The sequence below is a fragment of the Dendrobium catenatum genome, unplaced genomic scaffold (genome assembly GCF_001605985.2).
Source record: "Dendrobium catenatum unplaced genomic scaffold, ASM160598v2 fragScaff_scaffold_1644, whole genome shotgun sequence".
Classification (NCBI taxonomy): Eukaryota; Viridiplantae; Streptophyta; class Magnoliopsida; order Asparagales; family Orchidaceae; genus Dendrobium; species Dendrobium catenatum.
Window position 1 is genome coordinate 909,231 of NW_021320106.1, and position 14,946 is coordinate 924,176.

The 14,946-nt window shown below is 34.9% G+C and overlaps 1 protein-coding gene across 2 annotated transcripts in view; it reads left to right on the forward strand.

Moving 5' to 3' along the window:
- The window catches only part of LOC110109476, a 33,681-nt gene that overhangs the window by 17,165 nt on the left and 1,570 nt on the right, over window positions 1-14,946 (forward strand). For both annotated transcript variants that reach the window (XM_028701186.1, XM_020840554.2), the window contains exons 6-10: window positions 3,673-4,106; window positions 4,286-5,652; window positions 6,367-6,536; window positions 12,513-12,673; window positions 13,349-13,503. In XM_028701186.1, coding sequence (XP_028557019.1) covers window positions 3,673-4,106; window positions 4,286-5,652; window positions 6,367-6,536; window positions 12,513-12,673; window positions 13,349-13,503 — 2,287 coding nt within the window. The remainder of the gene's footprint in view (window positions 1-3,672; window positions 4,107-4,285; window positions 5,653-6,366; window positions 6,537-12,512; window positions 12,674-13,348; window positions 13,504-14,946) is intronic.

Genomic DNA, 14,946 nt, shown 5'->3' on the forward strand with positions numbered 1-14,946 from the left:
TCTTGCATTTTGAAGTTTCTTGAAGTTCTTGTGGTTTTCTTGTTTTGGGCTCTAGACTACGGCTAGAGATTGGAGAGTTATTTCCTTCCTCTCGAATCGAAGGAAAGTTATCTTGCTTGTTTCTTGCATCATACAGGGGAATACAATCGTTTGCTAGTGTTTTTCCCTACGATTTCTTCCATCGTTCCCATTTTCTACTGTTTTTGCCGTATTTACTGAGAGGACAGCAATTTTATCTCTTGGATCTTTTGGGTTTTGGTGAGAAACACTTGTAAATCCAAGTGTTTCCTATCACCGTAGACATTCCAATTGACGGGGCAGCAAAGAAAATGTGCAGAATCCTTTTGGGCAGCAACTCTGACAGCATGGACAACAATTTGGAGGTTTTCTTGGACAGCAATTACGCGCTCCGGATCTTCTAAACAGCAGGTCTCAGGTGCTTGGTACACAAAACATCAGCCAAGAGGAGTCTGGACAGCACGGGATCAAATTCTGGGGCTGACCAGCTGGTATGGGGGTGCAGAAATCTGTTGGACAACAATTCTCCAACTCTTAGGATTTATGGGCAGCAATCCCGCTTAGAAAAATATCAAGCTTACATGATCAATTGGAGGAAAGGAAGTGGTGTAAGGGATTGAGAGTTCCCTTGCGGTTCTCTCCTTCTCTAGAATTAATTTTTAGAGCTAGGAGAGGGAGGTGGGCGGTTAGAGAGAGGGGAGGTAGGAGCAGGCCGGCTGCATGAGGGAAGGAGGGTACAACGGAAGGGTTTGATTGCTTGCCGCCTCAATAATTTTCAAATAGGAGTAGTTTAAATCAATCATAATTTGAATTTTCAATTGAGCATAATTTGGGGACTTGAATGCTGATTAATTGAGGCAAGAATTAAGGGGGGAATTAATGAGGGGTGGGCCGGCCATGAGAGAGAGGGGGGAATTGGGTCCACATTCAATGAATGTGGACCACACAATGAATTGTAATTAATGACTAAATCTGAGAATTAATCTCATATTTAGGGTGATGGAGAGATATTTCCTTCAAGGCTTAGGCATAGATAGAAAGCATTTGAAATTCCAATTATTTTGAATTTTGAATTCAAATCCTTTTCTAAAATAGAAGGAGCCAAATAAGGAAAGAAGTAATGGGGGTAATTAAGGCTTCTAAAATTGGGTCTTGAAATTAAGAAAGAGTTATTTTAAATCCTCTTGAATTTAAAATTCAAAATAGACCTAAAATAAATACTTTCCTAAAATAGAAGAATTAATTTAGGTAAGATTTCAAAATCAAATTCAGATTTTTGAATTTCAAAATTAACCAAATTAATCTACTACCCAATTAGAAAATGCAAGGGGGAAGAGAAGTGGGGAGGGGTGGCTTGGCCGGCGGCTAGGAAATTGGGCTTCAAAACCGACGGCTACTTGAGGCTTGGTCGTGAGAGGTGGTGGAGCTAAGGCCGGTTTGTTGGAAGTAGGTAGAGGATGAAGATGGTGACTAAGAACAACAAGAAGGAACACAACAAAGAAATAAAAGATAAAAGATAAAATCGCAAGCCTTGGACTCTTCCGAAGACTGACGGGTGATACGTTGCCCTTCTCAAGGGACTTCACGCCATGAGCCCGGACCCATCATGCGGCTGGTGGAAACTATGAATTCCTCCCATAGGAATCTCACCCAAGGTTCTTCCCAAAGAACACAAGTGCAAAACACATATATTATTATAAGTTTATCATACCTAATACAAGAGAAGGGGCCTCTATATATAGGCCTCAAAAGAAATTAGAAGACACATTTGTCCCTTGAGCTTACATAAGACAAGAGGGTAAAAAAGAAAAATTGCAAAATTAAATCAAAATACACTTAATAAGCTAAGATAAAACAAAGTGATCTCGGTCGTCGATCTTCAGCTCCTCCTCGGATATGCATGGACAGTTGGATGTCCGCATTAGGGATATTCTCCTCGAGTCTCACGCATGTGTTCGAGGTTAGTCCAGTACTGACTGGCTCTACCGGTTAATTTCATTTCCACAAACCTAACCTTTCAGGCCTTCGAAATGTTATACCATTTGAAATAGCTATCCATACCCTTAAGCCAATCTAGAAAAACTTGGGGTTTTAGGGTGCCATCGAAGGATGGGGCATCAATCCGAATGTTTTTCAACAGTTGGGCGTCGTTACCTTCCCAAGTGGGTTTTTGTCTAGTGGGCTCTTGATGGGGCCTTTGGTTGGCACAATAGTAATATCGGGGGGTCCAAAATCAGTACGAGCCTCTTAGACATGAGGAGACTAAGGTCTTGACGGTGTATAGATTTTCGGGTTTCCTAAATGTTCCATGTTATTCAGACGTTCACCAGTTTGTCGTCTAAAGTCCGCTAAATCCGTTTGGGTGTTCCTAATTTGCTAATTAACTGTCCCAAGTTGTCCAACAATGAGGTCTAAAGTTGCCTGAATATGTTTCGTATCCATGGGTAGGTGTTAGGGGAGGTAATGGGGTAAGCGACAACACCTAGACACTACGATAATATGCTCCTAATGCCTCTAAATGATGTAGGGATGATCAGGATAGCAAGCTACAACAAAGACCTAAGTTGTCTAAATGTTTTAGAAGGTTTCTAGAGTGTGGACAGCACCTAAACACTAACTTAGACTCTCCTAAAGGCCACTAATTGGTGCAGGAAAAGTTTGGACAGCAAGCTATAATGATTGTTTAAGTAACCTAGACAACTAGGGATGTTATTGTGACGAGGACAGCACTTAAACAATGAAATAGACTTACTTAAGGTGATGTAAACGGTGCAGGAATTTAATGGGCAGCAAGGAAAAACAGTGAACTAAATTAACTAGGCAATGGTATGCAATGGTATGCATGCAAACGAGTTTTGGAAAGGTTAACTAGACTCCTAAGAACTTCTAGCACATGCAATACATGCTTACCATGCTCTGATACCAAGATGATGTGAAACTACTAGGAGTTACTTGCGAAATTAAAAGGAACAATTGATTAAAACTTGCTAATGAAAATTATTTCTTGCAAATAAAGAAGATTTAGGAATTCAAAGATTTCAACTTGCTTAGGCCAAAGAAGCGCTTTTGATATTAACCGAACAATCCAATCAAAATTCAAGACAATAGTAAATACTAAGTGCTCATAACATAATCCATCACTTAATAATGAGAGGTTCACTTTGAGTACCTTCTCACTCAATCACTCTTAGGCTTTAGCGGAGAAAGACGAACCATACAAAGAAGGATATTACCACTAGGAAAACGGCGCCGAGGACCTTCGTTGGTGGAGCGGTAGCCGGTGGCAGAGGAGGCAGTGGGTGCCGATGATTATCCAACGACCCGGTTGAAGGTGCTCTTCAATCCATAATGTTAGTTGGTATAAGATGTGGTCTATGTATTCCTCAACAGTTTCGTCGTTGTCAAAGAAGAAGTCAAAGAACGGAGATCCAAGATGATATTATGAGTCTTAGTCTCAACTATGGTACAAGGATACACACACACACAATTTTGTTAGTACGTAATGCTAACGGTTTTGTTCAAGTCCTTTTGCACTATTGAGATATACCACAGGTGGAGCTGTCACTATTTGGTGTTTTGTTGTTGGTTTTATTCTTTGGTGCTATTAAGTTTATCCTATATGTTTCAACGTCATTATTTGAATCTGTACTGCAGGCCTGGATTGAACAAATGCTACATTAGTGAAGATGAAACAACCAAAGCTTTCCATCAACTTTATCAGGTTTTTGCTCCAGTGAATGGTACTGATTTGACTGCTCAGCCTGATGCTGCTGTGCCAGATACAACTTCAGGTGGCATTTTAAATCATAATGGAAGACTGGAGAATAATGCCTGCAGTGTTCCTAACGGTATCAAGAAAAAACATGGAGTGATGGATGTATCAAACTTGTCAAGTTCTGGGAAGAGCTTACAGGCATCTTCCGAAAATAGAAGCTTAAATGATGTGAGACGCTATTCTCTGGAGACGGACTCATCCATTAAACATAGAATACGACAGACAAACAGATCCGCTGAACTCATCAAAGAAAAGCACAATTATAAAGTTGAAGAGAAGCCCTCTAAAATCCCAGCGTCCTGTCCAAATGAAGGTTATTGTTATTGTTATTATTAATATGATTATTTTCATTTACTCTTCTTAATTTTAATTGTTCTTAGTGCATGTCTTTCATTTATTACTTCAATTGTACCCATGGGAGTAGCTTCATACATTGGCATCATGCAGGTTTTCCGTAATGGTCTTTATATATGTGTGAATATTTTTTAACAGGTGATTTATTAGGAAAAGGTGGGAAAAACTCAAGGTCGAAGAGCAGGAGACAGGTTGATTTAGATGGTCATAGATCATGTAAGAAAATTAAGAGGGATAGCCTACACTATTCTGAAAAACATTTTCATAATGAAGATGAAATAGTGGCCAAGATGACCATCAGTGGGGACTCTGATTTTCCGCCTAGAGCTTCTAGAAAGGTTTTGCAAAGCTCCAGTGATCATTCGTCTATGGATTTAAAGTCTAAAGCTGAACCTTCAAAAAATCCGAAGGAGTCCGTTGGAGCTTTTTCCAATGGCGAGCACAAAGAACATGTTAGTACTTCAGATACAGAAAAACTAAGTAGATATGATTCTAAAGATAAGAAGAGGGGAGTAAAGGAGTTGCAAGGTAGCGGTACTCACCGTAAGAATTCAATGATCCATCAACAGCTTGTGGAAAATAGGTGTATAATCAAAGATGGCTCCAATGAAGGTGAACTGAGAAGGCAAAAAAAACCTAAGGTAGCAAAGTCTGAGGGACAAGATTCCAGTGCTGTTATTGTAGATCGGAAGATGGACAAAAAAGGCTGCTTGACAAGAATCAAATTCAGCAGTGGCAAGAAGAATCAACCTGACAAAGTTGATGAGGAACGAATACATGCTTCTGAATTTATGGATGCCATGAAAAGGGATGTGAGCAAGGTGCGGCTTGCGATAGCAGCTACTTCAAGTTCTTCCAAGGCATCAGGATCTCAGAGAAGTAAAGTAAATTTACAAGAAGCAAGAGAATCACCAGTAGAATCTGTTTCATCATCACCAATAAGAATGCCAAACACTCAGAACAACTTTACAAAAGTAATCGTCTCAACAAAGCATGATATCTTAAGTAAAGCTCCTTCTGTGAAGGATAATTTCGAAAACGATTCTAAGCAGCACAAAGTTCATGATTTGAGAGTTGCTGCCACAGGAGAAAGTTGTACTAAGTCCATTTCACAAGAAGATCTTCTTCAGGCATCTTCGAACCAGAAACTAGAGCACTCGAGTCAAATAATTGTGGATAGATCAGAAAGAAGTTCAGGAAAAGTGATTCAAACATCCCATACCGCTAAAGTTAAACAGAATGGTTGGGGCTCCCAAACAGTTCCCACGTCTATGAAAGAAAGAAATTCAGAGCAATACCATGTTGGTGCTGTAAATGGTGAGGCATCAAAGTCTGCTAAAAAATTAAGAAAGTCTGATGGCCTAGATGAAGTGCATTCCAACAATTTTCCTCAGCCACCCCTTGCTCTGCCGGAGTCTAGTCTAATGAAAAAGGATGCGCATAATTCTGTTAATGCATTTATACAAGAAGCTAGAGATTTGAAGCATACTGCTAGCCGCTTAAAGGTCAATATATCCCTTAATTTTCGATGAATTTTTAATCATGTCAAGTCTCATCAGATTTCTGAACTAGTTTTTTCAGATTTAATGTACTTAAAGATATTTGATCTATTTTATAGAAAAAGAATATAAATGAGGTTATAACTTTTAAATTAATGTTGTGTAATTAAAATGGAGAATTTTCTTTGACATCCACATGATAAGAGAATATCGAGAGAGCTTCATAGGTAAATTTTATAAAATTAATACTAGGTTTTTTTATGATATAGATCTATTTATTGGCTAGTAAAAAAGTCATTGATATTCATTTTGTGTATGATCTAAATAACAATGTACGTGCTGAAAAACTAGCTAGAATGGATAAAAAATGCTTACATTAGAGGAATTATAGGAGTAACTTCCATTGAAGATAAGATAATCAAATTATGATTTAGGTGGTTTGGGAATGTGCTATGGAGGGTAGAGATTTATCAACAATATAGATAAGGAAAATTAATGTGAAAGGATTAGAAAAGAAAAAGGTAGATCAAAGATAATATGGATGAAACTTGTGTAGAAAGATATACAAAAAATATATTTAATGCCTCAAAGCGCACTCAACATGAACAAATGGAGGATGAGGATTCAAAAAATGTTGATCTCAAATAGTTGAAACAAGGTTATGATGATAATGGTTGTCATATTTGTCTTGACATCTGTAAATATGCTTTTGCCTTGCAGAATGACGGCTTGGAACATGAAAGCAGTGGCATATTTTTTGAGGCTTCCTTAAAGTTTCTTCATGTCGCTTCTCTCATGGAGCCTCCAAATGCTGAGTTTGTTCGACAAGGGGATTTGTTTCCATCAGTGAAAATGTTGAACATGTATGTTCAAACTGCCAAGTTATGCGAGTAAGTCATATAATTTTGAAATTGCTCCTTTTCACATCTAATTTTGTTGAGTAAATTTAAGCAAGGGCATGTTAAATGATACAATTCCTACTAGAAATTCCTTAATAGAATTTCCTGCTGGAAGTGCCCAATAAATGCAAGGTGAACTTTTTGTATAAACTCTTATGCACTTATAGGAACATGCTCTATCGTCATTAGGGACTTGTTCCTGGGTGCAACCAAAGAACTCCGAACAAGTCATACCAACGCTCTATTGCTGGTGGAGACTAGTTTTCTGTAAATAATCAAATTTTTATACAAAAAATGTCGACGCTCTATATGGGCACTTTCTTACAAGAATTCTTATAAGGAATTTCCAACAAGAATTATGTCCCGTCTTAACTGTGGATGGGAAGTAGTTACCAACATCCTATTTATGTTTCTTTTAGTAAAAACTACAGCATATGTATCTGTTCGTACTTCCTTTTTAGCAATAGATATCTGTACGATGATTCTAGGGCAATCTTTCAGTTTGAGCATCCTGCTGGCGTGGTAATTTTTAGTAATGTTTTTTGCTGATATGTTAGTGCGTTGTTTTAGAAGGAACGTGCAAGTTGCCAGAATATACTGTACTGTGTTTTTCTGTTGACATTGTATGATGGCAGATAAACTCATCATGACTAAACTTCTTGTGTTGTTTTAGCTTTAATTCACATACTTGTTTTTCCCTTTTCCGATCATGGTGCAACTACCCATACTCTTCTGCAATAGAATGTCTCGATTTGCCTTGTCAGCATGAGTAGCTTGCTTGTATAGCTGACCTGTTTGGTTAACCTGTTTGCTATTAGTGTCACCATTGTCCTCTAATGAATCCGTTTATGCTTTACGAATAGTTTCGGCATAAGTATTTTATTCTTTAAGTATAAATGATGGAGACCATTTATCAATTTCTACTAAATCATTGCATTTGCTTTGTTGCTACACTCGCAATCGAACTATCTAGATGCCCAATGCCTTTTTATAGATTTCAATTTCATGTGGATCACAAATTATGATTATTTATGTAATATCTATTAATTAGGCCAGTCTGTTGTAATTCATGAAAGTAAGGTGATTTATTAGTTACTATAGGATTTTTTTTAATTTTAAATTGTTTTAGGATTTTCTTAATTTCCAATTTTTAAACATTCATGGCTTGTAGAGTAAGTCTCCTTTTAGGCTTATAAGATGACCTTTAAACCTGATATTCATACTTTAATGAATACTTAGGACTTCTTCATGGTTAATTGCTTGATTTATGCTTTGTTCAATTTTTCTCTCTCCATTCTAAAATAGAAAGGCCTTCTCTCTTCACTATTTTCTTATTAACTAGCTCATTTTCATCTGCCATCCCTTGTTACTCTGAACAAAAAATAATCATAAAAGTACTTCTCTCCACCTTTTTAATTTAATTCAAATTAAAATTTAGTAATTTAATTAATTAAATAAAGTTAAAATTCATTTAATTTAATTTCGAAATAACTTTTAAATTTAATTAATTGAATAATTAAACCATTCAAAATTCTTTAATTAATTGAATAATGAATTAATAAAATTAAAATCGCATTTTTTAAATAAAATTAAAATATGTAATTAAATTTATTAATCAATTTTAATATAAAATACCTTTGAATTTTAATTAATTGAGCAATTTAATAATACACTTAATTAATCAATTCAAAATAAATTTAAAATCTAATTATTTAATTAATCATAAAATTTGTAACTTCATTTAATTATTTAATTTATTAATTGATCAATTTAAAATTGATTTAGTTAATTAATTGATTGAATAATAATAAATCAAATAAAATGCAATAAAAAGAGCAATGTTTACATAAATTCACCTAATACAACTCACACCAACTAAACAACAAACTCGTAAAACTAAAGCATCAAACTCTCAAACTCAAAGCCAAAACACTAAAAACTCCAAAGCTCTTCAAATTCTCCAATGTTCCAAGCGAGGTCTTGCAGGTGCAAAGTTTCAAATACATGCAAACATGAAATAAAACTAATCAGTATTGTAAACAAAATTGTAGTGCATGAAAGAAAAAAATCAGTATTGTAAACAAAATTGCAATGCAAGAAAAGAGCAAGTAATCTAAACTACAGTGTAGAAAAAGTAAAGTACTTTGTAAACTAAACTATAGTGTTAAACTGAAATTCAAAACACTATTGAAAAGAGAAAAAAAAATAGAAACCACTGAAACTAAAAAAACATTGGTGTGGCAGTAGTAAAGAACTGTAAACTAAAGTCACCACTGTCCAATCTATGCTTAACTCAAACAAACAGGCTACTTCCTAAGGGAAGTTGTAAAACCTATCCAAACAAAAACTACGATCCGCTTAGCTTATAGGGACAGGTTGTAAGACCCACTCTCAGGCTACTTCTAAATGAAGAAGTCGTAAGACCTACCAAAATAATTTGACATCTTTTAAGAGAAGTTGTAAGGCATATTATTTGGGAGTTTCTACAAAAAGTGATGAACCAAACCTACGGGAACTTTTAATGCAAGTCATAAGTCCCAACCCAAACTAAAACCTACGAGATACTTCTAAATAAAGCCATATGACCTATCTCCAAACCAAATATAACGTACCACGTCGCTTATAGGGCTAGGTTGAAGACTCACCGACAAACAACTTCTAAATGAAGTTGTGAAACCTACCTAAAAAACTAAAGCCTACACGCTACTTTCATTGAAAGCTTAAGGCCCACTTCTTAAATAACTATGTTACTTTCAATAAAAGTCATAAGACCCACTTCTTAAACAAATCAGACTACTTTCAATGAAAGTCGAAAGTTTCACTTTTTAAACAATCAGGTTACTTTCAATGAAAGTCGTAAGATCCACTTCTTAAACAAACTGGGTTACTTTTAATGAAAGTTGTAAGACCCACTTCTAAAACAATGGGACAATTCAATTAGCCGGGTAACTTTTAAATGAAGTCTTAAATCCCAAATTAAATCAACTTCTGGGTATTCTAACATATGTAAACCCCAAACCTCTATAATATTACAACTCATTTATAACCACTTCAGTTTATTCGGGATTCCTAAGATGAGACAACCCATGGTTGCTAATTAGATTCCTTTGGACATTGGTAGATTGAAACCTACGGTAAATCCGGGACGACAAAATCATGGGATACCTCCATTTCCCCCACAATTGAAACTAAAACATCTAAAACTATTCATCCTGAATCGAGAGTTCTGTCTTACTTAATAAGAGGAGTAATTAACTATGAGGATTTGAGCTCATAAGAAATAAGGATCCATATCTAACTAAACCCTGATACTGCCCTCAGGGGAAATCTGATTAACTACAATCTTCTTTAAAGAGAATGAAATCCTATATCTGTAATGCAGGATTCATGCCGATGCGTCATTTTTCTTGAGCAAAGATGGTGTATCTTCTAATTGGGCTATTGTATTGTCAAAATTTGTACTTTTGCCTATATTTTCATCAACGTTAATACTCATAAGCTAAATAGATAGTCACTAATGGTGTTACCTTGTATAATTTTGGCGAACAAATTAACTTTTTTGTTGTTTTGACAATTTGCTAGGATTTGATTCTTGCCTATCATTTAAATAGCTCAAAATAATCTTTTATGGATATGTGTGATTATCATCATCAAATCTCTTAAATTGAGGGATCTATCAACCTCGGAGGAATTGATGGAGAACATCTACCAATTTCTACATTATCACTATGTTGATATTATCACTTTAGCTATTTAATTACGTTTTTTTATTTTAATTTGGTTATGTGAACCACGAATTATGATAATTTTATTAATTAGAAATATTTATTAGGAAGGTTTAATAGTTATTGTAGTATTTTTTTTTAAATTTTGAATTCTCATTGGATTTTTTTTTTTTTGAAATTTTAAATTTCAGATAATCATAGTTTGTCGTTAAAGATCAAGTGCCCTTTTAAGTTTATGAATAGATTCATTATTAAATTAAAGATAGCAAGTTTTCCATGATTAATATCTTACTTGATGTTTTGCTTTGCTTCTCTCTACTTTATTCTAAATAGAATAGTCTTCTCTTGCCTTTAGTCTCTTTTATGTATCCTCATAATCTTCCCTTTTTTGTCCATCACCGCTCACTCCTATCTAAAAATAACCCTAAAATCTTCTCTCACTCATTCTATCTTTTTTTTTTTGTCTCTTTCCACTTTTTGTCTTTATTAAAGTAATTCCCTTTGTCACCACCTCTCACTATATTGTAAGAAGAGTTAATTCTCTTATATTTTCATCTCTTTTTATAATATTCATAAAAATCTCCTCCTTCTTCCCTGCCTTCCCTCTCTCAGCTAAGTTTACATAATACCCCCTAATTGATACTCAAACCGCCTATTAAAGCTTTCTTATTTGACCACCATACTCAATTCTTTCTCCTAGAAATTGATTCCGATAACCCATCTCCATATTCTTCATACTTGAGCCCCTTTCCTCTTCTAAACTTCTATCTCCATCTGATCTCTCGCTCCCTACCTTCTCTCTCTACCCAATCCCCACTTCTCTTTTTAAAGTCAATAAAATTTCCTCTATTTCTTCTTTAGCATTTTCTCCCTCTTGAAATTTCTACTCCCTCACAAATGGAATTCAGAACTTTATAAGGAGAATTTCTGCAATTTACCCACATCCATTTCCAAGCTATGAAAGTAAAATTTTGATAAAAAGAATCCTTACAAATCGATGTCTCTCTTTCCATGCTGCGTTAGTCCAATTGTTTGATTGACACTGCTAGTTGTTTGCCTTTATTTTCAAATGGGTAAAAGGGTTATCCATAACCACAGTTTGACGCCTTTTGACTAACTGTAATTTTTTTTGGCTTTTTAAGAGAGTGCTGAACGTTAAGTAGATCAAATAGCATAAAATTTTATTTTATTTCTCTTTTTCATGTTTTTGTTGAAATTTTCTTTAATCTTAAAGTTTCTATCATTATCTGGGTGAACAAATAGCTTTAATGTTCAATGAAGTTGGCTATTTTGTTGGCATCAGCTCAGTTTGATCGGCTTTGAAATTCAAGTTAGCTTGGATAATACTATGTTTTTTGTCAAAAGAAGCTACTAGTTTTCCATTTGACATGGCACATGAGATGATAAGTGGAGCCAAACCTTTTCTGTCAAGTATATGCAAGGAACAGCCGGCATATCTTTTTTTGACTTGTTTTCTCAAAAAAGGGTAAAGTAGCACTGAGGGCTTTAATCTTCTGTGTAGAGGAAACATTGAGGACGTAATTTATTCTTTGTAGAAGATTATTATCAATGGGAAATTGCTAACCTGGGATTTCTTTAGCAAGGAGTTTATATCATGGTTCTGGTTGTAGCATGTACATGATACAGCTTCATTAATTTGAACAACTACAACCTAAATTGAATCTGTTTTTAATCTTTTTCGGGTGATGCCCTTATTTTAGTGGTTCAGAAAATTAAAGTATATCAACAATTCTGATGCTTCATTTGTCTTTTGGACATGAATTCCAATTAACTTGATTTTATATACAGCTCACATGTGTTTGCTTCCAATGTTATCATTTTTTTTTATCTATATGGTTTTTCTTTAATTTAAATTTAAAAATGTTTTTGATGATATTTTAGCATTCTGTTTTAACTAATAGTTCTTAACCTTCATAGAATTAAATTTTCTTGTTTCTTAGAACTTTGAATTGGAGGAGTCTTGCTGTTGCGTTAATAGTAACAAATTAACTCTTTAATTAACAGCGCTGGTCCCATTTTCCATAAAAAGATAGATATTTAAATTCTCTTATGTTTTGGTCCTATGCCTCTGCTCTAGTAAATTATGAAAGGTAACATGGATGATCTATCATATTAACTAATTTCCTGCTGTGATTTGCAAAATCTCTCAAAAAATTCTTTGAAGTTTTGTTTTCTTCCTTTTTAATTTATTTACTATTCTAATATTAACTTGTATTAATAGGTTTTGTGCACATGAGTATGAAAATTTGAAAGAAATGGCTGCCGCTGCTTTAGCATACAAGTGTGCGGAAGTGGCATATATGAAGGTTGCTTACTTCAAGCATCCCAGTGCTAGCAAAGATAGGCATGAGCTTCAAGCTGCGTTAGATGCGGCACTGCCAGGTATTTACAATATACCATGCTGTATTAGTGAAAATGAAACTTTGAGTGGTAATTGCATTGCGATGTTCATACTTGAACGTGCTATTGCCTTATTAAGGTAAAGCATGATCATCCTTTGCTTTGTTATACCTCATCATCATCATCATTAGCTTTGTTGTTTGGGGTTTGTTTATGAATTATTATTTTCTATTCATTTTTATTGAGTGTTTCTAGGGGAATTAAGATTATTTTGTCAAATCTTTTGCTAAACTTCTAACCAGGCCTCATTCTTCTCTAGTCTTTTCACATTTTTTTGATTTGTCAGTCTTATTGGTGCTTCTTCCATCTTCCATTTTACTTGTCCGAAGACGTGCTCATCTTGCAATATTTTGTCTTCTCTAAATGCTACTCCTATAAGTTCTCTCAGATAATTGTATTTCAAACTATTTTTTCTGTTTTATTATTACCTGAAAAAAGACATTCTTACGTTATTCTTTTGTGGCTTTACCTTTAGGAACCTGTTTAAAAAAAAAAAAAAAACCTTGTGGAACCTGTTTATTCTTTGAGTTGTTGATAAAAAAACAGAACTTTCTTTCCATGTTTTTTCCTTCAAGTGAGACCCTTTTTTGTTTCATCATTATGTGAATATTGATTCTTGCTTCAAATTGACACTGGTCTTGCTATTTCTACTCATAGGGGAGTCACCTTCGCCATCTGCTTCTCATGTTGATATTCTAAATAATCAAGGTAATTTTGAAAAGGTTGCTTCAGCTAGGACTACAGGCTCTCCTCAGCTTGCTGCCAATTTTGTTACTCAGAATCGTCCCCATCTTAAGCGGTTGCTCACTTATGTAAGTTCACTTCTTTACTGCTTTGACTTTGACATGAACAAGATCTTTGAACCAAACTAGTCCAGTTTTCCTTAAATAGTCTAGAGGCTTTAAAAGAACATTTTAAGAGCGACCATGAGTGCAAAGCAACGAAAAAGTTTTTGGAGGTTTGTGCAGCCTGATTGCTGAATCAAGATTTCTTTGCTTTTGGTGATCGGGGTAATATGATTGCTCAGTTTTGCCCTTATCTTTTTTATTTGAAGGGCTCTCTTATAATTATAACCTCAGCAAAAAATGAGTGAAGCTGGCTAATGGCACTAATTTTGTTATTTGAAGGGCATAGTCTCTTGTATTTATAGCCAAAAAAAAAAAGAAGTTAATGTGATCTTGGCGGAGTTTTTGTTTTTGTCTTATTTTGCTTTCATTTTTATCCTAGCAAACCACCAGATTCCGGCAACTATGCGAGAGTTTGATTGGATTGGTTTTATCTCTTTTTTTTTAAGGGTAGAAACCTTTCCCAAATTATTTATTAATTGAAAGTAGGGCATCATATCAGTTACAAATGAAATAAGCATGAAATCAATTATATGTAGTCATGTTCAGATGCAGGCTAAATTTTAAGAAGCTAGTGAATATTTAATTAAAAAAGATCATAGGTTGGACTTGAATTTATGTCCTCTACCCTAAGAAGTAGGGAATATTTAACTTGAGCAAAAGCTCATTGGCGTTTTTGGCTCCTATTGGTTGTTTTAATACATCTTTTGTTACATCTCTAACTATAGACACTTTTAGTGCTATTGCTGGTCTTTGTGTAATTTGACACTTTTGCTGGTTTCCCTGATCTAGTATATTCAATATCTCATTCAATTAAAATTCTAGCCAAATATTTTAACCTTAGGGAAGAATGAGCAAAGCTAGTGTGCTATTGAGTTTTTTATTTCCATAATAAATTCCTTCTGTCATCTTGTGATTGACTCACTTTCTTTCATTTTCGTCCCTTAAAAAAGTTCAACTCGTGAAAATATGTCAGAGTTCACTTGGTGTTTAAACAGTATGTCTGGTTTTGTACCTGTTATATTAGTTGTCTAGATACATGTTATTTTTGTTGGCTGTAAGGATCTTTTGACCTGCAATAGTTAGCATAACAGAGAAAGGAAGAAGAAAACAGAGCAGAAAGGTTTCTAGTATTCATTCCATTGCTAGTCCCCACTGTGGGCTCCAATAATTCGGCCCCGGCCTCCGCTCGCTGTTCTTTTTATTCGGCGAGTGAGTTTTAACTGAATAAGTTCCGAGGTAAATTTTGGAAGGCAGATGGGTTTGTAGATAAGACACTACCCAGAGATTTCGCCCTCATTTTGCGAGGACTTTATGATCTAAGTTCTGGTTTCCTATAGGCGCAAGCCCCTATAGTTAATTACCCCTCCAGATCACGAGAGAGAACTTTCGATTAAGGCTAGTCATGTG